The 26,519-nt window shown below is 39.7% G+C and overlaps 2 protein-coding genes and 1 non-coding gene across 5 annotated transcripts in view; 1 reads left to right on the top strand and 2 right to left on the bottom strand.

Annotated features, from left to right (window-relative positions):
• Positions 1-390: 390 nt before the first annotated feature.
• FKBP3 (FKBP prolyl isomerase 3) lies at positions 391-19,654 on the top strand. Its single transcript, XM_017509830.2, has 7 exons — positions 391-578; positions 4,219-4,320; positions 5,107-5,214; positions 12,860-12,995; positions 13,492-13,559; positions 16,110-16,207; positions 19,004-19,654. Exons 1-7 carry the CDS (start codon positions 471-473, stop codon positions 19,056-19,058), a joined length of 675 nt encoding a protein of 224 aa, XP_017365319.1. The 5' UTR covers positions 391-470; the 3' UTR covers positions 19,059-19,654.
• Positions 19,652-26,519, bottom strand: part of PRPF39 (pre-mRNA processing factor 39) — a 31,387-nt gene continuing 24,519 nt past the window's right edge. For all 3 annotated transcript variants that reach the window (XM_017509828.2, XM_017509827.2, XM_017509829.2), the window contains 7 exons: positions 25,441-25,605; positions 25,001-25,127; positions 24,387-24,655; positions 22,128-22,312; positions 20,986-21,060; positions 20,627-20,747; positions 19,652-20,391 (listed from right to left, as the gene is read on the bottom strand). In XM_017509828.2, the coding sequence (XP_017365317.1) occupies positions 20,335-20,391; positions 20,627-20,747; positions 20,986-21,060; positions 22,128-22,312; positions 24,387-24,655; positions 25,001-25,127; positions 25,441-25,605 (999 nt within the window). In that variant the 3' untranslated portion in view covers positions 19,652-20,334. The remainder of the gene's footprint in view (positions 20,392-20,626; positions 20,748-20,985; positions 21,061-22,127; positions 22,313-24,386; positions 24,656-25,000; positions 25,128-25,440; positions 25,606-26,519) is intronic.
• On the bottom strand, positions 24,245-24,325 carry LOC119468402. The gene has a single exon (XR_005197077.1). It is a non-coding gene; the product is annotated as a small nucleolar RNA SNORD127 (small nucleolar RNA).

The following is a 26,519-nucleotide window of genomic DNA, read 5'->3' as shown; positions in this document are numbered from 1 at the left end:
ACCAGGATGGTCTCGATCTCTTGACCTCGTGATCCACCCGCCTCGGCCTCCCAAAGTGCTGGGATTACAGGCTTGAGCCACCGCGCCCGGCAGGGGCTCTTTTCTTTTAACAGGTAATAGACTGGGCTTTAAAGCCATAGCTGCCATACGTAATAAAAGTGAGTAATGGCTGATAAATGTCGCTACCATCATAGGCCGCTTCACAAGGGATCTAATTCAGAAGTAAGGAACCCCAGCGGTCTTCAATTCAGTTAACTGCTGAGACCAAAGCGGTAGGTTTTTTAACCCGGACCCAACAAAGCAGCCCACATAGCACAGCCTTGACGTCACTCAAAGACAGGCCCCAATCCCGACTGCTAGAGCAGTGACCCGCCCCTTGGCCTCCGTCAGGGGCCACGCCACGCCTCGGGGGGCGGGGCGATGCCGAACTGCGGCGGGCTGGCTCAGTAAAGCGGAGGCAGCGGGGGAAGATGGCGGCGGCTGTTCCGCAGCGGGCGTGGACCGTGGAGCAGCTGCGCAGTGAGCAGCTGCCCAAGAAGGACATTATCAAGTTTCTGCAGGACCACGGTTCAGATTCGGTACCGGAGGCGGAGGGGCGGCAGGGCTGGTGCGGCTGAGGGACGCCTCACCCCCCTGGAGATGCCCATACATTCCGTATTCCTCTGTGCCCCCGCCCTCGTCTTCCCGCGGCCTGTGGCCGGGCAGGCCGCAGCGGCCCAGTGTGCGCCTCAGAGCCTCGCTCCCGCCCCTCGGCGTGCCCTACTGGGACTGTGGAGCAGCTTTATTTCTTGGGGCACACGGGCTGCAATTGTAGAGTTTAGAACCTCATTGGGATCCTTGAGTAGGGGTGGAGGCCAGAAAAAAAGGGACCCGAAGATATTGGGGGTTAGGGCAGGGAGGCCGAGGAATAGTGGTGTGGATGAGACTCCTGGGAGCGGGGCGCCGGCTACTAGGGAAATAGGAAGGGATATCCAACTTGGCTTTTCTCAACGATTTACTAAATACTTAACATTAATGCGAGTGATTTTTTAAAAATCCATATGTTGTGGTTTAAGTTTTGGTTTAACATATCGACCCTTTAAATGACCTTCTCACCTTTATACTTGAAGGGAGCTCCGTGCACATTTCTCTTGTGCAGTAGTCTCCCATTGTTAGAAACAGATTAAGAAATTTGGAATTCTTTATACTGTATGCTCTCCATTGTCAGCATAGTTTCCATCTTAACCATCCGTCTATAGTGAAGTTATTTTTGTCATTTTTTTTTCTTTGGAAATAAGATCATTCATGTGTCTCTTAAATTGCTGAGATAGTTGTGCACGCCGCATTCTCCTCTTGCAAGGGGCAGACTGCTTGTGTTTTCTATACAATTTTAAAAATTCCAAACTTCAATTTAGAAAAATTGTTTCTGGGTTTTATTTTTGAGCTGGAGTTGAGCCGTCACCCAGGCTGGAGTGCAGTGGAGTGATCTCGGCTTATTGCAACCTCTGCCTCTTGGGTTCAAGCGATTCTCCTGCCTTAGCCTCCCAAGCAGCTGGGACTACAGGTGCACGCCACCACGCCCAGCTAACTTTTTTGTATTTTCTTTTAAAAAAAAAAAAAAATTTTTTTTTGTTTTTTAATAGAGACGGGATTTCACCATGTTGGCCAGGATGGTCTTGATCTCTTGACCTCGTGATCCGCCCGCCTCGGCCCCCTAAAGTGCTGGGATTACAGGCTTCAGCCACGGCGCCCGGCCTTAACTTTTTTGTATTTTTACTAGAGACAGGGTTTCACCATATTGGCTAAGGTGGTCTCGAACTCCTGACCTCGTGATTCACCCACCTCGGCTTCCCAAAGTGCTGGGATTACAGGCGTGAGCCACAGCGCCTGGCCCTTTTCTGGGTTATTTTGAGGAGATTGTATTTTATTTTCATTTTGGATGGGCGTCTTGACAGGCGATATAAGAACTCTCCAGGCCGGGCGCGGTGCCTCAAGCCTGTAATCCCAGCACTTTGGGAGGCCGAGGCAGGTGGATCACGAGGTCAAGAGATCGAGACCATCCTGGTCAACATGGTGAAACCCCGTCTCTACTAAAACTACAAAAAATTAGCTGGGCATGGTGGCGCGTGCCTGTAATCCCAGCTACTCAGGAGGCTGAGGCAGGAGAATTGCCTGAACCCAGGAGGCGGAGGTTGCGGTGAGCCGAGATCGCGCCATTGCACTCCAGCCTGGGTAACAAGAGCGAAACTCCGTCTCCAAAAAAAAAAAAAAAAGAACTCTCCAACTTCCATTTCCTTCCTGAATCATTATTCTGGCATTCGCATCTTAGGTTCATGTAGTAAATATTAATACAACATCTGTAACAAAACCTATTCTCAATGTTTGGAGGTACAAGAGCGAAAAAGAAAGAACGTGTATAGGGGAGTTTACCTCATTTTAATGGAACTATTTTTTCTTAAGCCAATTAGTATTTCATCTGAAACAACAGACATATCATGAACATTTATTAATCCCCTAGTCCTGTACTTCATCATAGTCTTATGAAACAAATCATGCCAATGTGGAATCGAATGTAAAACGGGGCCACTTGGGACAATTTCAACAGACTTGGATTATCAAAATGTTTTTATAACATAGTAATCTTTTAAATCCGTAGTCTTGGCCAGGCGTGGTGGCTCGTTTCTGTAATCCTAGCACTTTGGAAGGCCAAAGGGGGCAGATCACTTGAGGCCAGGCATTCCAGACCAGCCTGGCCAACATGGCAATACCTCATTTCTACTAAAAATACAAAAGAAATTAGCTGGGTGTGGTGGTGGGCGCCTCTAATGTCAGCTGTTCGGGAGTCTGAGGCAGGAGAATTGTTTGAACCCAAGAGGTGGAGACTCTTACTGTGTGACAGACTCTATTCTAAATGCATCAAATGGATTGTTACCATTTTTATCCTTATAGCAACTGTTTGACATAGATGCTATTATTAATCTTCCACTACAGATATGGCTGAGTCTTGTGGTTTTTTTGTTTTGTTTTTCTGGGAGACGGAGTCACACTCTGTCACCCAGGCTGGAGTGCAGTGGCACAATCTCGGCTCACTGCAACCTCTGCCTCCCAGGTTCGAGCGATTCTCTTGCCTCAGCCTCCCTAGTAGCTGAGATTACAGGCGCACACTGCCATGTCCACCTGAGTTTTTGCATTTTAGTAGAGCCAGGGTTTCACCATGTTGCCCAGGCTAGTAGCAAACTCCTGAGCTCCGGTGATCCACCCACCTCAGCCTCCCAAAGTGCTGGGATTACAGGCATGAGCCACCACGCCTGGCGAGGCTGAGTGCTTAGACAGGAGTAGTCACCTTCGTAGTATCAGACAGCTAGGATTTTTTTTTTGTTTTTGAGACAGAGTCTCACTCTGTCACCCAGGCTGGAGTGTAGTGACGCGATCTTGGCTCACTGCAACGTCTTGCCTCCGAGGTTCAAGCAACTCTCTTGCCTCAGCCTTCCAAGCTGGGACTACAGGCATATGTCACCATGCCCGGCTAATTGTATTTTTAGTAGAGTTGGGGTTTCGTCATGTTGGCCAGACAGGTCTCAAACTCCTGACCTCAGGCGATCTGCTGGCCTTGGCCTCCCAAAGTGCTGGGATTACAGGCGTGAGCCACCATACCTGGCCCAAAGAGGTAGGATTTTAACCTAGGTGATATGACTCCACAGCCCATACACTTAGCAGTGTGTGTGTGTGTGCGTGTGTGTGTGTGTGTGTGTGTAATGTTAGGCATAGTTACCTCAACATATCTGTGTTACCTGCTTGTATAACCTGCTTATACTAGTCTGCCAAGAATAGGTTACAGATGCCTCAGGATAGCTATGCCCAACCTGGCTGGAGGCTCTCAAAGGCTGCACCCAAGTATCCTCCTACAGTGAGCAGCTGCCTCAAGTCACCACAGTGTGCTTGCTGTATAAATGTTATTTTTTGTGACTGCGTGACTGGGAAAAGGTTAAGACGAACCCTCTGTCCAGTACATAACACTGCAGTTCCAGTCTTGTGAATAATTCTGATAAATATTCAATTTTTAAAAATCTGTCTTACATTTTTTTGTAATGAAATAGAGTATAAACTATAGGTTTTATTTCTTCTTCCTTATTAGTACTATTGAAAATACAACTGCTAACATAAAAGGGTCATTTTCTAATTTTAGACATTTCTTACTTGAGATAAGTTATCTTGATTACCCAGCTTTTTCCCTTATAGTTTCTTGCAGAACATAAATTATTAGGAAACATTAAAAATGTGGCCAAGACCGCTAACAAGGACCACTTGGTTACAGCCTATAACCATCTTTTTGAAACTAAGGTGAGTATTGTTAGATTCTGTTAGCAGAACATCACTTTTGAAATTTTATTTCCTAAAAGATGTTTAAAATGCATTTATTTGCTGAATGTGTTGGAGCTTCTCCATCTGCAATTTTTCTGAACTGTTATAAGTGGACTAGCTGTCAAATCTAGCAAGGCTAATCAGCAATATGGCAGAATGTTTTATTATTTTCAAAGGGTTTGGATTTTGTAGCTTAAATTGAGACAAAAAATTCTTAAGGCCACTAAAGTTATAAATTCATTAGGGCAGTGGTATTTCCATATTACTTTAGCATATAGTGTATATTAAATTTTTTTGTTTTATTATATATATTAAATGTTATATAGAAAATAAGTTTCCATTTTACTAATGAATTTAAAGTCTGGTTTAGATTTAGGCTGACCATTTACAAAAATAAATTTTAAGATATTCTCCCATATTTGTTCACCATGAAATGAGTATCTTCCACAGAAAAACAATCTTTATTAAGGAGTTATTTGAGTAGTATTTATATCTCTGCATATGAGTTGGCCTTTCTAATGTCATGGTTCTCATTTCAGAATTTATATTGTAAGCTGGTTTGAAAGTAATAATTTATGTTTAAAAATAAATTATGAATAAAATTTTTTCTTTGTTCTTAGTTTCCTTAGACCATTTATTCACAATTGTATTATATAACCTATATTTATTGTGCAGATGTTCATTTAATTGAGAGGCTGAAAATCTTGATGTTGTTCCTTGGCTTTTGCCTGTCCTGAATATGATGTTAGAACATTTTCCTTACAGCGTTTTAAGGGCACTGAAAGTATAAGTAAAGTGTCTGAGCAAGTAAAAAATGTGAAGCTTAATGAAGATAAACCCAAAGAAACCAAGTCTGAAGAGACTCTGGATGAGGTCTGTATATCCTATTTTCTTTTTTTATCATGTGGATTCTGGAAATTGTATTTATTTCTTTATTTTAATTTGCACTAATTTCTCATAGTGAAGGGTGGTTGAGTATGACCACTTTCAATGAGCCAAACAGTTAGTTGGAGTGTGCCATTTCCCTTAAGGACAGAAATAATCCTAAGAACTAGTGCTTTACAGTTGTTAGCCTATCGTGTGAAATACTTCTGACATTGTATTTATTATTGCTGCCATAGGTGGCCAGACCTTCTGAGCTTTTGAGGCTATTTTAAGATCTTGATTCTATAGCCAAGTTGGACTAAGTGAAATAAACTTTCTTTTGATTATTTTTAGCTGTTTCTAATGTACGTGATGTCCCTGGCAATAGAAATAATCCAGGCTTGGCTGCAGGATGTGGGTTCATCTGTCTCAGCTTTCCCAACTCAGGTTTTATATTTTGGTACAAAGGTTTAAAGAAGCAGATTCACTCATTTCTACAAATTGACAGCTTTAGTAGAGCTAAGATCAGCTGCTAAGAACTGACTTAGCAGAACTGAATAGATTATAATCTTGTCATTTCTGATCATATGTAACTATCTAAGCTTACTCATTGGCTCACTCATTGCTAGCAGTCTTGGTATCAGTGATAATAATCTATCGTTAGTTCTTGTAAACAGGTGTAGCCTATTGATGACAGTGTAGTTTTTGGATATTTGTGGAAAGTATAAGTTTAGTTATACAGTTATAGATCCTTATTTTATTAAAGCTAGTTAATTTTGTATGATTTTTTTCCTACTGGCTAAAAAGCACAAATTAATGATTGTGGGTGTATGTGCATAGAAAGCAATTTTAAAGTTTATCACAATTGCTAGGCATGGTGACTCAGGCCTGTAATCCCAGCACTTTGGGAAGTTGAGGTGGACGGATCACCTGAGGTCAGGAGTTCAAGATCAACCTGACCAACATGGAGAAAGCCCGTCTCTACTAAAAATATAAAATTAGCTGGGCATGGTGGTGCCTGCCTTTAATCCCAGCTCTTGGGAGGCTGAGGCAGGAAAATCGCTTATACCTGGAGGCGGTGAGCCGAGATCACGCCATTGTATTCCAGCCTGGGCAACAAGAGCAAAACTCTGTCTCAAAAAAAATTAAAAATTAAAAAAAAATTTTTTTTTAAGTTTATCACAATAGTTGATAAATCTTTTATCTAATAACTAGCTACTAAGGTAAATGGAGCAATCATTATTGAAGGGTTTCAGAAGCAACTGGCAACATAGTTTGCCTTCCAGAAAATTAGAATGAGGGTGGTTTTAGGAGACAGATAGTATTTCATTAAGGAGTTAAGAAAAGAAGTTACAAATAAACTAAATGGTAAGTTCATAAGAGCTAGAGACAATCCAGGGAGATCTTATGAGGGTCCTAAACTATATCATTTTATTTAAAACCTCTTCATTTAACTGGCCAGCTTGAGCCCAATTATGTACTGTGTCTGTTTTCCTAGCTCCCTAGATTCAAAAGCCTCGTCTATTCCCTTGCTAACCCTTATTGTCTACTCTGTCTTCATGCTTTGGGACTAGAGAGCAGGCATTAGAAACACATAATCATAAAACCTTTTATTGAGCTTGGTATAAACTCATGCTTAATATTAGCCAAGCATGTTTTTTAGTTTCATTGCTACTCAACAACATTTATGCTATCCTTTTCTCTATCACATTGCCCTATTCTCTATCACATTGCGCATTGCTCACATAAAGTATTTGACATTTTCTCACAAATTCTTACTCACCTTTTTTTTTTTTTTTTTTGAGACAGTCTTGCTCTGTTGCCCAGGCTAGAGTGCAGTAGTGCCATCTAGGCTCACTGCAACCTTCACTCCCTGGGTTCAAGTGATTTTCCTGCGTCAGCCTCCCCAGGAGCTGGGACTACAGGCATGTGCCAGCACGCCTGGCTGATTTTTGTATTTGTAGTAGGGAAAGGTTTCTCCATGTTGGCCGGGCTGGTCTTGAACTCTTGACCTCAAGTTACGTGCCCACCTCAGCCTTCCAAAGTACTGGGATTCCAAGCGTGAAACACTGTGCCTGGCTTCCCTTCTCGTTATATGCTGCTGTGTTCTCTTTTACCAAAATGTGAATGTCTAGCTATTGCCATTCCCTTCTTCCCAGCTAAAAAGTTATCTGAATCCTTGTCTCACTTTTTTTTTCTCATGTCTCCTTCAGGACTAACACTATCGGACATCTTTCTTTTATTTTAAATGTTCATTTTTTTTCCCTCATTTTCAAGCATTCTAAGCAAGACCTCAGATCTGGAATGTTAGAAATGTTGTTCCTCTCTTGCGTCCCTTCTCTTTCTTTATCCATTCAGCCTCAAAATGGGTATTCTAATAAGATTTCTAAAACAATACTTTGCAAATCACAGCCTACTGAAAATTTTTCAATAATTCTGTGCTGTCTAGAATTGCACTGTTCAGTATGGTAGTTACTAGCCAGATGTGGCTGCAGAGTGCTTTAGCTACTTTGAACTGGAATGTGCCTTAACAGTAAAATATGTACTCGGTTTCAAAAGTGTGATTTAGTCATTTAAAAAAAAAAAAAAAAAGATTGTAAAATATCTCAGTATTTTTATATTATTTATTGAAATGATGGTATATGGGATGTTTTAGTTTAAATAAGACATATTTTTCATTTAAAATTTTTTATTTTTTTAAGACAGGGTTGGCCCGGCATGGTGACTCGTGCCTGTAATCCCATAATCCCAGCACTTTGGGAGGCCGAGGTGGGTGGATCACTTGAGGTCAGGAGTTTGAGACCAACATGGTGAAACCCTGTCTCTACTAAAAATACAAAAATTAGCTGGGCGTGGTGGCACGTACTTGTAATTCCAGCTACTCGGGAGGCTGAGGCAAGAGAATCGCTTGAACCCAGAAGGCAGAGGTTGCAGTCAGCTGAGATGGCACCACTGAACTCCAGCCTGGGCAGTAGAGTGAGACTCAAGTCTCAAAAAAAAAAAAAAAAAAAGACAGGATTGTGCTGTGTTGCCCAGGCTGGATTCGAACTCTTGGGCTCCAGCAATCCTCCTGCCTCAGAATAGCTGGGACTACAGGCATACCACTGCCTGGCATAGACATACTTCATCCCTTTCTTTTTACATTTTTAAGTGCAGCCACTAGACAACTTAAAATTACATTTGTATTAGTCTCATTTTTATTAGTCACCACTGGTCTTCAATATATATATATATCCAAATATTTCATTCTTGGCATTCAGAGCCTTTCAAAATGTGGCCACTGCTGAATTCCATATTCCATGTTTCTATAGACATATTCTTGGCCCGGTGCAGTGGCTCACGCCTATTATCCCAGCACTTTGGGAGGCTGAGGCAGGTGGATCGTTTGAGCCCAGGAGTTCAACAGCCTGGGCAACATGGCCAAATCCCATCTCTACGAAAAAACGTAGCCGGGCATGGTGGTGTGTGCCTATAGTCCTAACTACTCAGGAGGCTGAGCAGGAAGGATCCTGAGCCTAGGAGCCATAATTGCAGTGAGCCAAGATTGTGCCACTGTACTACAGCCCAGGGGACAGAGTAAGACCCTGTCTCAAAAAAAAAAAAATTTTATTTGACCACAAATGTCTGCTCATTGTCTACTAAATCATGCCCTTTCCTGCCTCCATATTTTATTTCTTCCTTAGAGTGTCTTTTTAGTTTCCTATTTGTCAGTTCTGTGCTCCTGTGAAGACCCAGCTCATGGGCTCATTGCTTCCTCTGAAGTTTTTACCACGTGAGACTTTGCTGTATACATACATAACTGCATAAATTCCTAAGCACACTGTATTTGGATTATTTCTACCTTATATATTTTAATATAAAGACTCGTCTAATACATCTTACTGGACTTTTAAATCAGTCATAGTCCATATATTGTCTATTATATATTAAATAGGAAGATTTTCAAGGTATGAATGAGTATCGTACAGGAGAGAAAATATAAGGTGGGATAGAAGCTCCCACTTAGCAACTAGAAATGAGTATAAAAGTACCCAAGCCAAAAATTTGATAACTTCATCTTTGATAACTTCTTCATATGTAGTCATTACCAACTTCTGGTGATTCTGCCTCCAAAATATATCCCAAAGCCATTCATCGTTTGTCATTGTCACTGTTAGCACCCTGGTCTAGACCTAGACTACTAGTTGTTTTTCCTAACAAGTCTCTCCACTTCTACATTTGATTCCCAAGTCATTTTTTATATTTCAGTCACAGTGATCTATTTAAAACAGGCACAGTGGCTCACACCTGTAATCCCAGCACTTTAGGAGGTGGAGGTGGGCAGATCACCTGAGGTCAGGAGTTCCAGACCAGCCTGGTCAACATAGTAAAACCCCATCTCTACTAAAAATACAAAAATTAGCCAAGTGTGGTGGCTTATGCCTGTAGTCCCAGCTACTTAGGAGGCTGAGGCAGGAGAATCACTTGAACCCGGGAGGCAGAGGTTGCAGTAAGCTGATTATCACACCACTGCATTCTAACCTGGGCAACAGAGTGAGACTTGGTCTAAAAAATAAAATAAACACAGATCTGATTCTGAAACTATTTAAACTCTTAATTGGCTAATGTCCTAAAGATAAAAACCCAGACTCTTAACATGTCCTACATATTTTTCTAGCCTTATCTTACGCCATTCTCCTTTTCATTGCTCCCTTACAGACAAGAATAGTTTTATGCTCTTGAAATATTATTAAGCAGGCACAGTGGCTCCCGCCTGTAATCCCAGCACTTTGGGAGACTGAGGAAGGTGGATTGCTTGAGCCTATAAGTGAGCCACTATCGTAAAATATTGAGATATTCTACAGTGGTGTGATCACTCCAGCCTCAGTAACAATGAGATCGTGTCTCTTAAAAAAGGGGAAAAAAAAAAAAGCCGGGTGTGGTGGCTCACGCCTGTAATCCCAGCACTTTGGGAGGCTGAAGCGTGCGGATCAAGAGGTCCGGGGTTCGGGACCAGCCCTGACCAACATGATGAAACCTGGTCTCTACTTAAAAATACAAAAATTAGCTGGATGTGGTGGTGCACACCTGTAATCCCAGCTACTTGGGAGGCCGAGGCAGCAGAATTGCTTGAACCCGGGAGGTGGAGGTTGTGGTGAGCCAAGAGCACGCCATTGCACTCCAGCCTGGGCAACAGAGCAAGATTCCATCTCAAAAAAAAGGAAAAAAATTATTGAAAAAATTTTTTGAGACAGTTTCACTCTTGTTACCCAGGCTGGAATGCAGTGGCAAGATTTTGGCTCATTGTAACCTCTGCCTCTGGGGTTCAAGCAATTCTCCTGCTTCAGCCTCCTAAGTAGCTGGGGTTACAGGTACCCACCACGACACCCAGCCAGTTTTTGTATTTTTAGTAGAGACAGGGTTTCACCATGCTGGCCAGGCTGACCTTGAATTCCTGACCTCAGGTGATCCACCCACCCGGACCTCCTAAAGTGCTGAGATTAGGAGTGTGAGCCACTGCGCCTGGCCGATTGAAATATTTCTATGCTATATGCACCTGCTTTACTGAGAAGGTCATGGAAGAGACAGGAGTTCATAGGGCAGTAGAATTCCGGAGCTTCAGGGAGGGATAGATTAAGATCCTCCATGGTGGCTGAGGCAGAATAGCCTGAACCCAGGAGGCGGAGGTTGCGGTGAGCTGAGATCGCGCCATTACACTCCAGCCTGGGTAACAAGAGCAAAACTCCGTCTCAAAAAAAAAAAAAAAGATCCTGCATGGTTTAGGCCTTTGGACGTAGAACTATAAGCAGTAATTAACATCACTCTAGCAATTGAGTAGAGGACTGAAGGTGTCAGAGATAAACACAATTGGACATTAAAGTGGTAAAAACAGATTTTTTTTTTTCAGCCTATTGACAGTAGGGGAAAGAGCTGAACTATCTCATTTATGGAGAGGTAACTGGGTCTTTTAAAACAATGAGGGAGTAGGGAGGGATTTAAGTTAGGGAAGCGAAAAATTACAAAAAGCAGGAAGTGGGAGTTGATCCGTATGAAACCTATCTGAGTTTGCTAACTGGTGCTTATCAGCGTTAGGCTCCCACAGAGACTGAGAGACGGTCCTTTCTTCATTTTCAGGTGTTGCCTGGAACAAACAGTAAATTTTTTTGGCAGCCTTAAGTTTTCTTAGGCAGGCACTTTAAGGAGGGATCGGGTCCTCCTAGGAATAAGGCCTTGAGCTATTTGACACTTGTATTTGTTCAAATCTTTATAGGCCAAGGTTGAGGCCTTGTGGAGAGGAGGGCTCAGAGGAGCCTAGCTAGAGTTTGATGAGGGAGAGAATCTTTTGTCAAGAGGTAGACTATTTTGCAAGGAGATCAGACTTTTTTTTTTTTTTTGAGATGGAGTCCCATTCTGTTGCCCAGTGGCGCCATCTTGGCTCACTGCAACCTTTGCCTCCTAGATTTAAGTGATTGTCCTGCCTCAGCCTCCCAAGTAGCTGAGATTATAGGTGCATGCCACAACACCCAGATAATTTCTGTATTTTTAAGAGAGATGGGGTTTTACCATGTTGGCCAGCTTGGTCTCGAACTCCTGACCTCAATTGATCTGCCTGCCTTGGCCTCCAAAGTCCTGAGATTACAGGCTTGAGCCACTGCACCCAGTACAGATTTTTTTTTACTTACAAGTTTTGGAAAAGAATAAAAATCCTAGCTAGGGTAGTGAAAGTGAATAAAAGTTTGCATAACTTGCCCAATTAGAAATAGATCAGGAATAAAGAAAACACAGTTTCTCTTGTTTTTCAAACTCAGGAACTAATAGATTTGAAATATTTGATATCCAGCCACAACTTTGTTACTTATTTTATGAAATTTAGAAACCACATACAGATTTGGATAATGCAGATCTCTCTGAATTTGGTCTGAATTCAGAAACCAAATAGATTTAGGTAAAGAGGATACTTTTAAATTTGGTCCACCTTTTTCTTTAAATTAACCTCCTTAGATTCTTGACAGTTAATCTCTCTGCTCTCCTCTCATATATGAATTACTATTGATAAAAATTAATCTGTAACCTTTTTTTTTTTTAGAAGACCCTGATAATTCTGCTTTGTTCTAGGAAATATGCCTGTTATGGCAGTTTCTTTAGGTAATTTCATCCATTGTGTGAACTTATTTTCCAAATCAGGGACACAGGCAATATCACTGTATTCATTCTAATTGGATATAATAAAAACACCTAGTAATATCAATTATTGCTGCTAAAACAGTTCAAATCCTTGTGGGGGGAAGTTACCATCCCTTATTTTAATTCCTTATGATTTTAGAAAAATTAAATAGTAATTTTTTTAAAAAACTTTAGGAAAATAACTGAAATCATTTTATGGTTTGCTGAATAATTAACAATCTTGTTAGAAGAATTTTGGCTTCCAAAGAAGCTAGAAGTTTTTTGAAGTTAAATTATAGATATTTAAGTTACTGATATTCATATCGCCTTGAAATGAGACACTGAAGTGTTTTTTTGTTTGTTTTTTAAGTTATACAGGTGGACTAGATGGAAACAGTTTATTACCAAATCCATCAAACTCTTTAAACTGACTTTGGTCATTGCTGGCTATTGTTTGTCATTCTTCTAAAAGACACAAATTAATAACTGTGTGTATGTTTTTTGTTTTTAGGGTCCACCAAAATATACAAAATCTGTTCTGAAAAAGGGAGATAAAACCAATTTTCCCAAAAAGGGAGATGTTGTTCACTGCTGGTATACAGGAACACTACAAGATGGGACTGTTTTTGATACTAATATTCAAACAAGTAAGTCTAAATGTAATCTTCTATTTTTAAAGACATTACAAAATACTTGGGTGGCAGATAGATGAGTAGTTAGCCTTTTTCTTAACTGTGACCTACTTTTATCCAGATGTACTTTCCCCCAAGAACACTTGGAAGAGGTCTTCAGTTCACTGATTGGCTGGCTAAAGACCTCTTGTTCATTGGAAAGCAAAAAATAAGGAGTCTCAGTATAAACCTGGTTAATGTCCCAAAGTAAGGCTTTAGTATTTGAATAGAAAAGGAGGATAGTATGCTGTTTTGTGATATAAGCATAGGTCCTACCCACTACCCTTTGATAAGAATATAATTATTTTTACAGCTAGAATTTTATCGATGGATGATCTGGCTTTGTAAATTTTTCTTTCTTTTAAATACATAGTATTGTAATTCTGAAATCAAACCACTATACTTTTTCATTGGAACTTAATTTCTTAATAATAGAGTATATCATTAATTATAAGGAAAATCTGTTTTACAGGTGCAAAGAAGAAGAAAAATGCCAAGCCTTTAAGTTTTAAGGTCGGAGTAGGCAAAGTTATCAGAGGAGTAAGTAAAGAATGCCAATGAATCAGTAGATATTCTGGCACGTTGTTTCTGGTATGATACCATGAAGAATTAGGTTTGGGGATATAATAAAAAGGAAACAGACCTTGGAGTCTGACAGATTGGGGATAATCATTGCTAGCTGATCTTGCACAAGTTGTCTGGGTCTGTTTTCGCTATCTATAAAATGAGTGCAGTACTGCCTACCTCAAGGTTGTTAGAAGATTAAATGAGCATAACTTAACTAATACAGTAGGGGCTTAAATGTTAGTCCCGTCCATGTGTACCCCTTTTATTGTTGTTTTTTTTCATACAGTCAGTCTTTGTCACAATGTTTGGCCCTCTAAATTTGTCTTTAAAATTCCTATATAATGTTTTATAACTTTCGTACCATTTACATATAATTGGGAAAGGTAAAATATGTTCCATTTTAGTACTTATAGAAGCAGTTTGTTTCTGAAGCCTTTTCACTTCATACAGTGTAGGCTGCAATACCAGACAATTGTTCAAACATAAGCTTTAACCTAACTTACATGCTTTTATCTAACTTATAAGTGATAGATAACAGAAGGAAACTTTGAGAAACGGGGAAGTTAGGCTTGACCTGTATTGACCATTATAGTATACAGAAGAAGATAAAAGAGCAGGACTGACTGTCACTTTCTATGAATCAGGCTTTCATGCTAGGCCCATTGTTTGTTTTAAATTGTTATTCTCAGAACATCAGACATCAATAATTGAAATGCCTATTTAAATGTAGTTATAAGAACCTTCAATATATTACTCTCTGTACTAATCGGTAGGTCCTAAGATATGGTTCAATCATATACAGAATATAAAACATCTTAGCCAGGTGCTGTGGCTCACAGGGAAGCCGAGGCGGGTGGATCACCTGAGGTCAGGAGTTCCAGACCAGCGTGACCAACAAGATGAAACCTCATCTCTACTAAAAATACAAAAATTAGCCAGGCATGGTGGCAGGCGCCTGTAGCCCCAGCTACTCAGGAGCCTGAGACGAGAAATGCTTGCCTGAACCTGGTAGGCAGAGGTTGCAGTGAGCCAAGATCTCATCACCGTACTCCAGCCTGGGGAAGGAAGCAAGACTGTCTCAAAAAAATAAAAATAAAACATATAATTGTTATCTGCCTTTACCAAGTTGATAGCAAGTATATATCAAATTGGGCCATTTTTCTATTTCTGTAACTTATTTGCATGTTGGCAAATTTCTTCTAGTCTTCCATTTTTATTTTTATTTATTTATTTATTTTTTTTGAGATGGAGTTTCGCTCTTATTGCCCAGGCTGAAGTGCAGTGGTGCGATCTTGGCTCACTGCAACCATCTTCTGGGTTCAAGAGATTCTTCTGCCTCAGCCTTTTGAGTAGCTGGGATTGTAGGCATGCGCCACCTCACCTAATTTTGTATTCCTAGTAGAGACAGGGTTTTACCATGTTGGTCAGGCTGGTCTTGAACTCCTGACCTCAAGTGATCCACCCACATCAGCTTCCCAAAGTGCTGGGATTACAGCATGAGCCACTATGCCCAGCTAGTCTACCATATGCTTAATGTCCAAATGTGACCAGCCTAACTTTGTCCCTTGAGCTTTAAATGATTGTTGCATTTCAACAGAGTGTATAATATTAGGAATATTACCCTTGTGGTCATGTGGATGTAACTGTTTTTGGCAACTAACTTTAAGATCCAAATCTGAAAAATATGGGGAGGCCTACCCAGAAGCCTTTTACTGAATTTCTTTGAAAAGTTAGTTTTACCTTTTGCAAAAGACCCTAGTGCCCTAACATTTTAAAAATTGTATTTTATGTAACAACATGACTCTACTATTACAATGTGGTAATCTTAAGACAAATTTAGTTGAATACTTGCCAGTATATTCCAGTAAAAATAAACTCTCAAGTTTGTCCTGTAATGTAAAAGTGTAGCAGATTTTTTTATGATGATGCCAGTAGCAAACTGGTTTTAATAATGTATGGCATGTTAAGGTTTACAAAAAGTTCTTTTCTTTTTTTTTTTGTGAGACAGAGTCTCACTCTGTTGCCCAAGCTGGAGTGCAGTGGCACAATTCCAGCACCCTGCAACCTCTGCCACCTGGGTTCAAGTGATTCTCCTGCCTCAGCCTCCCAAGTAGCTGGGATTACAGGCACCCCCCACCACACACACCCCGCTAATTTTTGTATTTTTAGTAGAGATGGGGTTTCACTATGTTAGCTAGGCTCGTCTTGAACTCTTGACCTCAAGTGATCCGCCTGCCTCAGCCTCCCAAAGTGCTGGGATTATAGATGTGAGCCACCACAGTTGGCCCCAAAAAGTTCTTTTAACATTAAAAAAAGCCCTCCTTAAAATACCCTTATTTTGTTCTATTGAAGAAATGGAAGACAAAGATTTAGGGACTCACTGAAGTACATTACCTTAGAATATAGTGAAATCCAGTAATAGATTCTGTGTTTGTTTTAGCATACAATCTTGTGTTGACTGTCATAGTATTGCATGTGCTTTTTGCAAAATACCATTAGTTTTTATTTTGTTCTTGCCTTTAGTGGGATGAAGCTCTCTTGACTATGAGTAAAGGAGAAAAGGCTCGACTGGAGATTGAACCAGAATGGGCTTATGGAAAGAAAGGACAGCCTGATGCCAAGTATCCTTTTTTCCCCTCATAATTAAAGGGAAAAAAATAATCTCAGGATCACATGAAGATGTGAAAGACACTGTCTAGGTGAACTTCTAGATGAAGAATCCTGTCCAAACTAGTTTTCCTGACATTTAGATGCTTATGTGTCAGCATTTCCAATAGACAACAGTATTTTCTCTTGGGATAAAGTTCAAACTTCAGCTAGAATCTTTTTTTTCTCTTATTCAAATTCTTAACTTTCAAGACCTTAACTGCGAAGTTTAAACTTAAAAGGCAATTACTAATGTTTTTAAGAGTTTAAGAAGTTACAATGCCAGTACAAACTGTAGCAAACTAGGGTGCAAATATGGCTCATGGTAATTTTATGGTACAGTTTAATTTCAGGCAATTAAATTCAACGCTTAGAAATAGAATAGATGTGGAAGATTACCAGTTGTGAACTGAAGAAGATCATAGAATCAACACTGTTAGTGTAACCATTTATTATTACTATTAACGACAATACTCACTGAGAAGTCCAGTTTGTGAACGTTAAAAAAAACAAGGTGCCGGGCGCGGTGGCTCAAGCCTGTAATCCCAGCACTTTGGGAGGCCGAGGCGGGTGGATCACGAGGTCAAGAGATCGAGACCATCCTGGTCAACATGGTGAAACCCCGTCTCTACTAAAAATACAAAAAATTAGCTGGGCATGGTGGTGCGTGCCTGTAATCCCAGCTACTCAGGAGGCTGAGGCAGGAGAATTGCCTGAACCCAGGAGGCGGAGGTTGCGGTGAGCCGAGATCGTGCCATTGCACTCCACCCTGGGTAACATGAGTGAAACTCCGTCTCAAAAAAAGAAAAAAAACAAAAAAAACAAGGAGCCGGATGCGGTGGCTCACGCTTGTAATCCCAGCACTTTGGGAGGCCGAGGCGGGTGGATCACGAGGTCAAGAGATCGAGACCATCCTGGTCAACATGGTGAAACCCCATCTCTACTAAAACTACAAAAAATTAGCTGGGCATGGTGGCGCGTGCCTGTAGTCCCAGCTACCCAGGAGGCTGAGGCACGAGAATTGCTTGAACCCAGGAGGCAGGAGAATTGCTTGAACCCAGGAGGCGGAGGTTGCGGTGAGCTGAGATCGTGCCATTGCACTCCAGCCTGGGTAACGAGCGAAACTCCGTCTCCAAAAAAAAAAAAAAAAAAGACAAGGAATGACTCTAGACCATTAAGACCAGACCAATCGATTGGTAAGAGGGGAGGTAATTGATGGCTTTTGTTGGTTCCATTGCCCTTGGACCTGTTAGATTTTAAGTTTGATAAAACAATACTTTTGGAAGGCAGCATTCTGTTATCTTATCAGATAAACATATTTGGGAATATAACAGCTCCCTTAGCTTTTCAAAATCAAATGGCCAGGATGGGCGAGGTAGCTCACACCTGTAATCCCATCACTTTGGGAGGCCAAGGAGGGCGGATCACCTGAGGTCAGGAGTTTGAGACCAGTCTGGGCAACATGGCGAAACCTAGTCTCTACTAAAAATACAAAAATCAGCCAGGCGTGGTAATACATGCCTGTAATCCTAGCTACCCTGGAGGCTGAAGCAGGAGAATCACTTGAACCTGGGAAGCAGAGTGATTGTGTGACTGCACTCCAGCCTGAGCGCAAGAGTAAGACTGTCTGAAAAAAAAAAAATTCAAATGGCCAGCTGCTGCTCCCTCTCCCATGTGAAGAAGGACTCGAAGACCAATCTGAAGCTCATACAAATTATATAACTCTGAAGTTAGCATTTTTTGAGCTGGGGTCTCACTCTCAACCAGGCTGGAGTGTGGCAGCACAATCTTGGCTTGCTGCAACCTCCACCTCCCAAGCTCAAGCAATTCTCCTGCCTCGGCCTCCCTAGTAGCTTAGGGACTACAGGCATGCACCACCACACCTGGCTCATTTTTGTATTTTTAGTAGAGATGAGGTTTCACCGTGTTAGCCAGGCTAGTCACGAACTCCAGACCTCAGGTGATCCACCCACCTCAGTCTCTTAAAGTGTTAGGATTACAGGCATGAGCCACTGCACCTGGCCTTGAACTTAGCATCTTAAAATGCACAGTAAAAGTTACGTACTACCTCATAAAAACTTTAATACAGCATATTTTTTTCCCAGCTAGAATGATATTACTTTTTTTTGTTGTTTTTAGTACTTGATAGTCTTAATTAAGTGGTGGCTAATTTAGGAGTACTTGTAAAGCATCCAGGTAAGGATGATCCTAGTCCAAGCTAAATTTATCTAGTGAGCCTCTCTAATCAGCCTATCCTGATAGATTATGATCTCCGTTTATCATGAAAAATACTTTTAGGGGCCAGGCGTGGTGGCTCACACCTGTAATCCCAGCACTTCAGGAGGCCGAGGTGGGCGGATCATGAGGTCAAGAGATCGAGACCATCCTGGTCAACATGGTGAAACCGGTCTCTACTAAAAATACAGAAAAATTAGCCAGGCGTGGTGGCACATGCCTGTGGTACCAGCTACTTGGGAGGCTGAGGCAGAAGAATCGCTAGAACCCAGGAGGCGGAGGCTGCAGTGAGCAGAGATTGCGCCACTGCACTCCAGCCTGGTGACAGAGCAAGACTCCATCTCAACCAAAAAAAAAAAAAAAATACTTTTAGGAACCTCTAGGCTAGTTATGTATTAGCCGCTGAATCGGCTTCAAAGCGTTTCCCTTTGGGATTAGTTACTAATATCGAGAATACATAATTATAATTTTACACTAAGATTTTGGGGGTAGGGGAGAGGCACTTTTTATCAAATGTACCTTGACTTCTTCAACAGAATTCCACCAAATGCAAAACTCATTTTTGAAGTGGAACTAGTGGATATTGATTGAAATAGCAGTGCTTCAGCTCTAAGGATATCAGCAACAATGACAAGACTTGGCCTTGAAGAAACTTACATAACTAGTTAGAACTTGTTACTATTGTTAAGGGAAGAGTCAACTGGAAAATTCAAGGAGTTAATAAAATTTGTTTACTTGATCCCAACTTTTGAGAGATGTAATCCCTTATGAATCCCTGAAGTCTAAAATACCTTCCTACGGCTATGTAAAATACTGGTCAAGGAAAACTCCTTTTACCTCATGTTGTAAACGAAGTGGCTCAATAAAAATTTATCCAGTGTCTTGATTTGACTGATTTGTTTGGTGTTAATATATTAATTTTTCTGATTAAGTAACTGAAACTATGGACCTCATCAAACCAGGGAGTAACTCCCAATAAAATTATCTGGACAGATTGCCTGTATAATAAGACAAAAGCATAGGGCTTGAGGGTAAACAAAATGCTTTAAGGTCTAAAACATCATGGCAGGAAGATAATACCTTAATTTAGGAGAAGTGTACTTCAAAAACCTATGAGCCACTAATAAAGGTAAACATAAAATTAATATTACTAATTTATTCCCCCCAAATAAATTCATAAACAATTACTGGATGAGTCTTCAGTTTTATTACAAAAATGAAGATGATCAGTTTGATCAAAATGAAAGCTTGTTCACAAGTTTTACATGAATATTCTAAATACAAAGTCTCCTGAAACAACATACTTTTGATATGATTTTTTTTTTAAAAGGGATGCAAACATTCCATTTTCTCATTTATAATCTATTCCAAGGCATAGAATTTTAATAATGTATCCTTTCTGCAGTTAGATCACAGTTCACAAGTATAACTGAAACAGACAAAACCTGTCAGCAAAGGTTAAAAATCCTTTTTTTTTTTTTTAAAGGAGGTAAATCCTTAATAACCAGCCCTTATGTGTTTTCAGAATTTTGTACTACACTGACATGATTTGCAGTCAGGCTTTTCTTCCTACCCCTTAAGGCTACAAAATTCTGTTGCAAATGCATTGCAAAAGAATTCTAGACCACTTAATGCAAAAATCAAAAAATAGTTCTTCAATAAAAAGTAAATTTTATAAATGGTAGGAAATAGTATCTGTGGTAAGCTACTAATTGACATTTTTCCCCTATTACTAAACAAATCGTGTTACACCGAAACAAGGAAGACAAGTTATCAAATACAACAAGTTTATACTGTTTACATCCCTCATTAAAAAAAATAATAATTTCATATTTTTCACACACTCCATTTGAAATTTATATTCCCATCAGGTTGGAGGGGGAGGATAATACTGTCCATAATTCCAAGGATTCTGATAATTGTACTGAAAGGAAAAAGTAAGTATATGTTAGCATATTACAACTGTGGCAGTTCCATGTGTAAAAGTATAATTAAAGCAGGTATGTTTAAGAAAACAAGTGTTCACTGCTAAAATTCTAGTACTTCACCACCAAAGAATGTATTAATGAATTGGAAAAAAAACATTTTCTAAAAAAAGAAACTATCCTAATTTATGCTAATAACATCTATGAACAAGAATTATAATTATGCAGACTCACTTGATACCAGGCACTATAATTATATACAGCTTGATTTGCCTGTAAATCACCATCAATCATCTGTGTAGATGATGAAGTTGTATCTTCTGTATGTGCTTTCTTTTCCTCTGGTTCTTCTGATCTATAAAAAAAATGTCAAAATGGAAACTTTCAAAACTCCCACAAATAAGAACTTTAACGAATAGATGAATGTTATCTGTTCATTTGTTTTGCTGAAATTTTGAACCACTCATGACTTTTTCAAATCACGAAAATAAAGTATGTAAATTACAACATAAAAATAACACTTAAAAACATTTGTCTTTGAAGGCATTTCCATAATGAAGTACCCCTTCTTAATTTAGCAAAAACTTACATACCCATTTTCGGCTTTCCTTTTTAAAGAATCCTGTTCTTTTAAGAGTGTCTGATGTTCATCATAAGCATTCAGAAGCCTGAAAGGGAAGAAAAAAAAAATCCTCTGGAATGAACAAAAACTAACCTATTATTTAATAATTAAAGTTGTTTTTACTTCAGAAACTGCCCAAGTAAATTTCTAAGTGGCTCCTTTATTTTCAAAATTTCTACTACTAAAATCATAGTCCTCATAATCAGACACCCCATTCCCTATAGTTACAATGGATTAAATAACACACTTGTGTTGAATCTCCAATTTGTCTGCCTATTTTTGCCAAATTAAAATAATGTCATTTAATTTCACTGGTCAAGATTCCAATAGCTAGCAACTGTCAACTGCCTACTCTATGTGCTCTCAATTCAGTCTAGCTTTCAATGCACAACACAGGCAAGATCATACTTCCACTACTTCACAAAAACCTGCAAAGCAGATGTTACTTTTACATGAGCTTCAACTTGCTTCCGCCACTGTATCCTCTGCTAGGCTTGTCAGAATCCAGTAATAGCTAAATGAAGCTATTACTGGTATATTTCCTTACTAGAATCAGGTAAGACTGGAACCTCAGAAACGCTCTAGCCAGTATTTGTACTCTTAGTAAACTAAAACCCACTGGAGCATTCCCTTTGAACATCCTCAACTTTCAGCCTTTTACAATGAAGGAAGATGCGGCCACTAGGCATGTTCTGTGGGACCATATCCATTCTCATCTCCAATCTCAGAAAATAGCACTCCTACTGGAAATTAGTCTCATCCATCCTTATTGATCTATATATTAAATGTTTGGGTTGCAGGATTCAATCCTTATCCCATTTCCCTTTTCACAGGATTGCTCCTTGCTGCCTTCTCTCATTCAGTCATGGTTTAAGTTGACATTCTAAAATTGGGAAAAATGTTGGAAGGAAAAACAAACCATATGCCTCTTCCTGTCAAGTACATACACATTTACAAAACTGAACTTACCCCCATATATATCTGAGGAAAAAGTAAACTAAGTGAACATTTTAAAATTTAACAATGTATTAATCTGTACTAATCATCAAATCCCCATCCAAAAATATCAATGCTCATTTCTCATTCAAATAGATAATATAATTAAGATCTTACTTATTGACATCGGAACCAAAATCTTCAAGAAATTCCACTTTTCTCTGAGAAAATGTGATTCTCATTTTAATAGGTAATGAACCATGTACAGCTTTGTCAAAACAACTTAGGATATTTTCTTCATTTTGTTTGAGGTCACCACTGTATTCCATTTCAAGTAAATTGAGGTATAACTTTGTGTTCTCCTGTGTAAAAAGCAGCATCAATTAATATTTCTAAAATATTTTTATTAGAACAAAGATATTAAAAATGCCTCAATTTTTATATCTCAATTAGAAAAAAATTGAAAATTATATTAAAATACAACTCATGCTAAATATTTTCAGCATATATCTAGAAGGGTGAAAAATTTATTAACACATTGATGAATTTTTCAACCAATCAATCATCCTAGCATCTCCTAAACTATGCAAATTGTTAAATGCCAATAAATTAAAACTCTATATCCTATCTTGGGTTTAATATGACTTGACCTACCATGACAATTAGAAAATAAAACATAAAAAAATTATCCCTATGCTTCAAATAATTTAAATCTTTACTACAACTATAGATTAACATCTTAACTGGGCATGGTGGCTCATGCCTGTAATCCCAGCACCTTGGGAGGCCAAGAAAGACTTAAGGCCAAGACCAGCCTGGCCAATGTGGTAAAACATCTCTGCTAAAAATACAAAAATTAGCTGGAGTGACAGTGCACACCCTTTTTTCAAAAAAAAAAAAAAAAAAAAGGGAGTCTTGCTCTGTTGCCCAGGTTGGAGTGCAGTGGTGCGATCTCTGCTCACTGCAACCTCCACCTTCCAGTTTCAAACGATTCTTCTGCCTTGGCCTCCCGGGTAGCTGGGATTACAGGTGTCCACCACCACGCCTGGCTGATTTTTGTATTTTTAGTAGAGACAGGATTTCACCATGTTGGCCAGGCTGGTGTCAAACTCCAGACCTCGTGATCCGCCCGTCTCAGCCTCCTCAAGTGCTGGGATTACAGGCGTGAGCCACTGAGTCTGGCTGGTGCAAACCTTTAATCCCAGCTACTCGGGAGGCTGAGGCAGAATGGCTTGAACCCGGGAGGTGGGGGCTGCAGTGAGTCGAGATCACTCCACTTGACTCCAGCCTAGGTGACAGTGAGACTGTATCTTCAAAAAAAAAAAAAAAAGAAAAAGAAAAAAAGGCCAGGCACAGTGGTTCATGCTTGTAATCCCAGCACTTTGGGCGGCTAAGGCAGGAGGATTGCCTGAGGTCAAGGAGTTTGAAATCAGCCTGGCCAACATGGTGAAACCCCATCACTAAAAATACAAAAATTGGCTAGACATGGTGGTGCATGCCTGAAATCCCCAGCTACTCCGGAGGCTGAGGCTGGAGAATTGCTTGAACGTAGAAGGTGGAGGTTGAAAGTGAGCCAAGATCAGCCACTGCACTCCAGCCTGGGCGTCAAAGCGAGACTTCGTCTCAAAAAAAAAAAAAAAAGATAAAAGATAAACATCTTAAACTGCAGCTAGAAGCAAACTGCTATAAATCTGTATGTTAAACAGACCTGGCAATAACTAAAATACTGGCCAGGCATGGTGGCTCATGCCTGTAATCCCAGCACTTTGGGAGGCCAACACAGGCAGATCATAGTGAAACCCTGTCTCTACTAAAAATACAAAGATTAGCTGGGCATGGTAGTGCACGCCTGCAGTCCCTGCTACTCAGGAGGCTGAAGCAGGAGAATCACCTGAACCTGGGAGGCGGAGTTTACAGTGAGCCGAGCCACTGCACTCCAATCTGGCAACAGAGTGAGACTCCATCTCAAAATAAAACAAAACAAAAACCTAAAATTCTAAAACTTGAGAGATTATCTATTACCTATACATTGCCTTTTACCAGCTGATATATAAAAAGTACTCCGTGGAGAAGCAAAATCATCTCACTGCTAAATGTGCTTACAACACAGGAAACACCTATGCTTTTGTTTATAAAGTGCTCTCCTAAGCCCTCTGTTCTACTTAATAAACAGTAAATTTGTTAATTTCTAAAGGGAAAATAGAAAGCATCACAATGTCTATAACACTTTTTAACCCAATAATCTTAATGTCTAAAACTTTTAATTCAAAACAATTAAAAAAAATTTTTTTTAATGGCAACATCAGTTTAGAGGGACTGTTGTCCTCATTTAGTAATAAAATACATACAGACCAAATCTTTCATCACAGTTGCCACAGTGAAAATAAACTGACCACTGGTTTTTTTACAAGATACTTTAAAAAAACAAATACGTACTTTGTCTCTTTCAATTGCTTCCAAAAGTACCTTTCTTGATTTTGGAAGGTTTTTCTGTATTTTGAATAAATGCCGGGCTAGTTTGACAGCATAAAATGAAGATTCATTATTTGATTTGGCATTCTTAATGGCATCCTGAAGCAAATGTTCAGCTTCTTCCAGATTTCCATGCCGTCGTTCTAAACTTACTCTTCGTAAACGAACCATTGCCAATCCTAAAACACATTCTTCAAATGTTCTCAAGATATTCCTGGCTTCATTAATATTACCTAGAAACAGTAATTAACACGTTCATCCTTCTGCTTAAACTTATAAAATAATGTTTATACCAGATACTGGCAAACAATCACCCATGGGCTAAATTCAGCAACTAATGGGAAACAACCATGCATATTTACATACTGTCTATGGCTGCTCTGAGGCAGAGGCAACAATGGCTTACAAAGTCTAAAAGAACACATGGCTTACAAAGCCTAAAATATCTACTATCTGGCCTTTGAGAGAAAAAGTTTGCCACACTCTGCTTTACACCATCCCTTACCACCCAATTCCTCACTGTATCCTGAAATAACTTAGAAATCTCAAAAATATCAACTGAATTTCTCTACTCTTACCCTGCTGTTCCTCAAAAGCTGCCCAAAGCATATGCACCATGGGTTTCTTTGGGAGATGTATAGTACAAGCTCTGCTGAAGACATGCCTCACTCCTTCAATGCTATGGTTTTCCATGTACTTGGCATACTACATACAGAAAAGAGGAAATACTGAATAATTTACAGTTGAACAAGCCATTAAATTTGTGACAGAACGATAAAATTCTATTTTTAAACCCATTCAGCACCTTTATTGAACCACTAGACTAGTTTCTGTAAGGAAGGACGAAGAGAGGCAACGAGGTTGGCATATGCAGCAGTCAAATCTGGTTGCAAGCAGACCATCTCCTAATGCAACAGATATAGTTATATGAACAACATTCAACAGAAGTACAAAAAAGGTTAGTCACTAGATCAATGTTTATAATATATTCAAGTTTAAGAGCACATGATTTTCTTACCTTAATCCAAAACTCCTCATAAAGGGCACATGATATGACACATCTTTCAAAGAGAACCACAACTCGTTCATGTGTCCCATTTTCAATTTCAAATTCTAAGTATTCTTTCCAGTTTTTCAGTTGTGCCTTTTCCAAAGGTTTCACATGAAAGTAAGGTCTTTTAATCTGTAATGAAATTGTAACATGACAATGAAAGTAAACCAGTATCACCAAAATATGCACAAGTACAGTGTTAATACAAATTATTTTAAATATTAGTTGATAATTAAACATTTTTAATCATATCTTATAATTTAAAAAAGCTTTTAAAATTAAAATCCCTTAAATTCCTTAAGCTTTACAAACAAATGATACAATACATTTTCTATTTATTCTGCCATTTTGCCAATTACATGCTTTTTAATGTAGAGAACATTTTATACTTTGTTGAATATTTTAAAATTGAACAACCATAGTGACAGAAAACAGATCAATGGCTGCCTAGGGCTAGGAGTGGGGAGGGGAACTCTGGCTGGAAAGGGGCCAAGCACCTTTTGCGGTGCTGAAAGAGTTCTGTATTTTGATTGCTGTGATGACTACAATATATATACATCTGTGAAATGATTGCAAATTCTAAGATTCCATTCATATGAAAGGCCATTATAGGGAAATCTACAGTAACAAAAAGCAAACAGTGGTACCTTAGCATTGAGGGTAGAGGATCGCAGCTAAGGTAGGGGTAGTGACAGCTAAAAGTTAAGGGATTATTTTTTGAGGTGGTGATCATGTTCTAAAATTGACTGTGGTGATGGTTGTACATATCTGTGAATATACTAAGAACTACTGAACTGTATACTTTAAATGGATGAATTATATGGCATTTGAATTATATCTCAGTAAAGTAATCAGGAAAAAAAAAAAGCAGGTCTCCAAGGACAAACGGGCCCTCAAGTTCATCAAGAAAAGGGTGGGGACACACATCCGGGCCAAGAGGAAGCGGGAGGAGCTGAGCAATGTCCTGGCCGCCATGAGGAAAGCTGCTGCCAAGAAGGACTGAGCCCCCTCCCCTGCTGTCTCCCTGAAATAAAAAACAGCTGCAC

The sequence above is a fragment of the Cebus imitator genome, unplaced genomic scaffold, assembly GCF_001604975.1.
Source record: "Cebus imitator isolate Cc_AM_T3 unplaced genomic scaffold, Cebus_imitator-1.0 Scaffold423, whole genome shotgun sequence".
In the NCBI taxonomy this organism is placed as follows: domain Eukaryota; kingdom Metazoa; phylum Chordata; class Mammalia; order Primates; family Cebidae; genus Cebus; species Cebus imitator.
The sequence above is the reverse complement of the archived record's forward strand: the minus strand, read 5'-3'. Positions and strand labels throughout refer to the sequence as shown.

Bases quoted from the DNA above. Each gene is read 5' to 3' on its own strand.
- FKBP3 (XM_017509830.2), top strand. From the start codon at position 471: ATGGCGGCGGCTGTTCCGCAGCGGGCGTGGACCGTGGAGCAGCTGCGC. The intron at 12,996-13,491 runs GTAAGTCTAAAT...TCTGTTTTACAG, and splicing joins TGATACTAATATTCAAACAA to GTGCAAAGAAGAAGAAAAAT. The intron at 16,208-19,003 runs GTATCCTTTTTT...CTTCTTCAACAG, and splicing joins AAAGGACAGCCTGATGCCAA to AATTCCACCAAATGCAAAAC.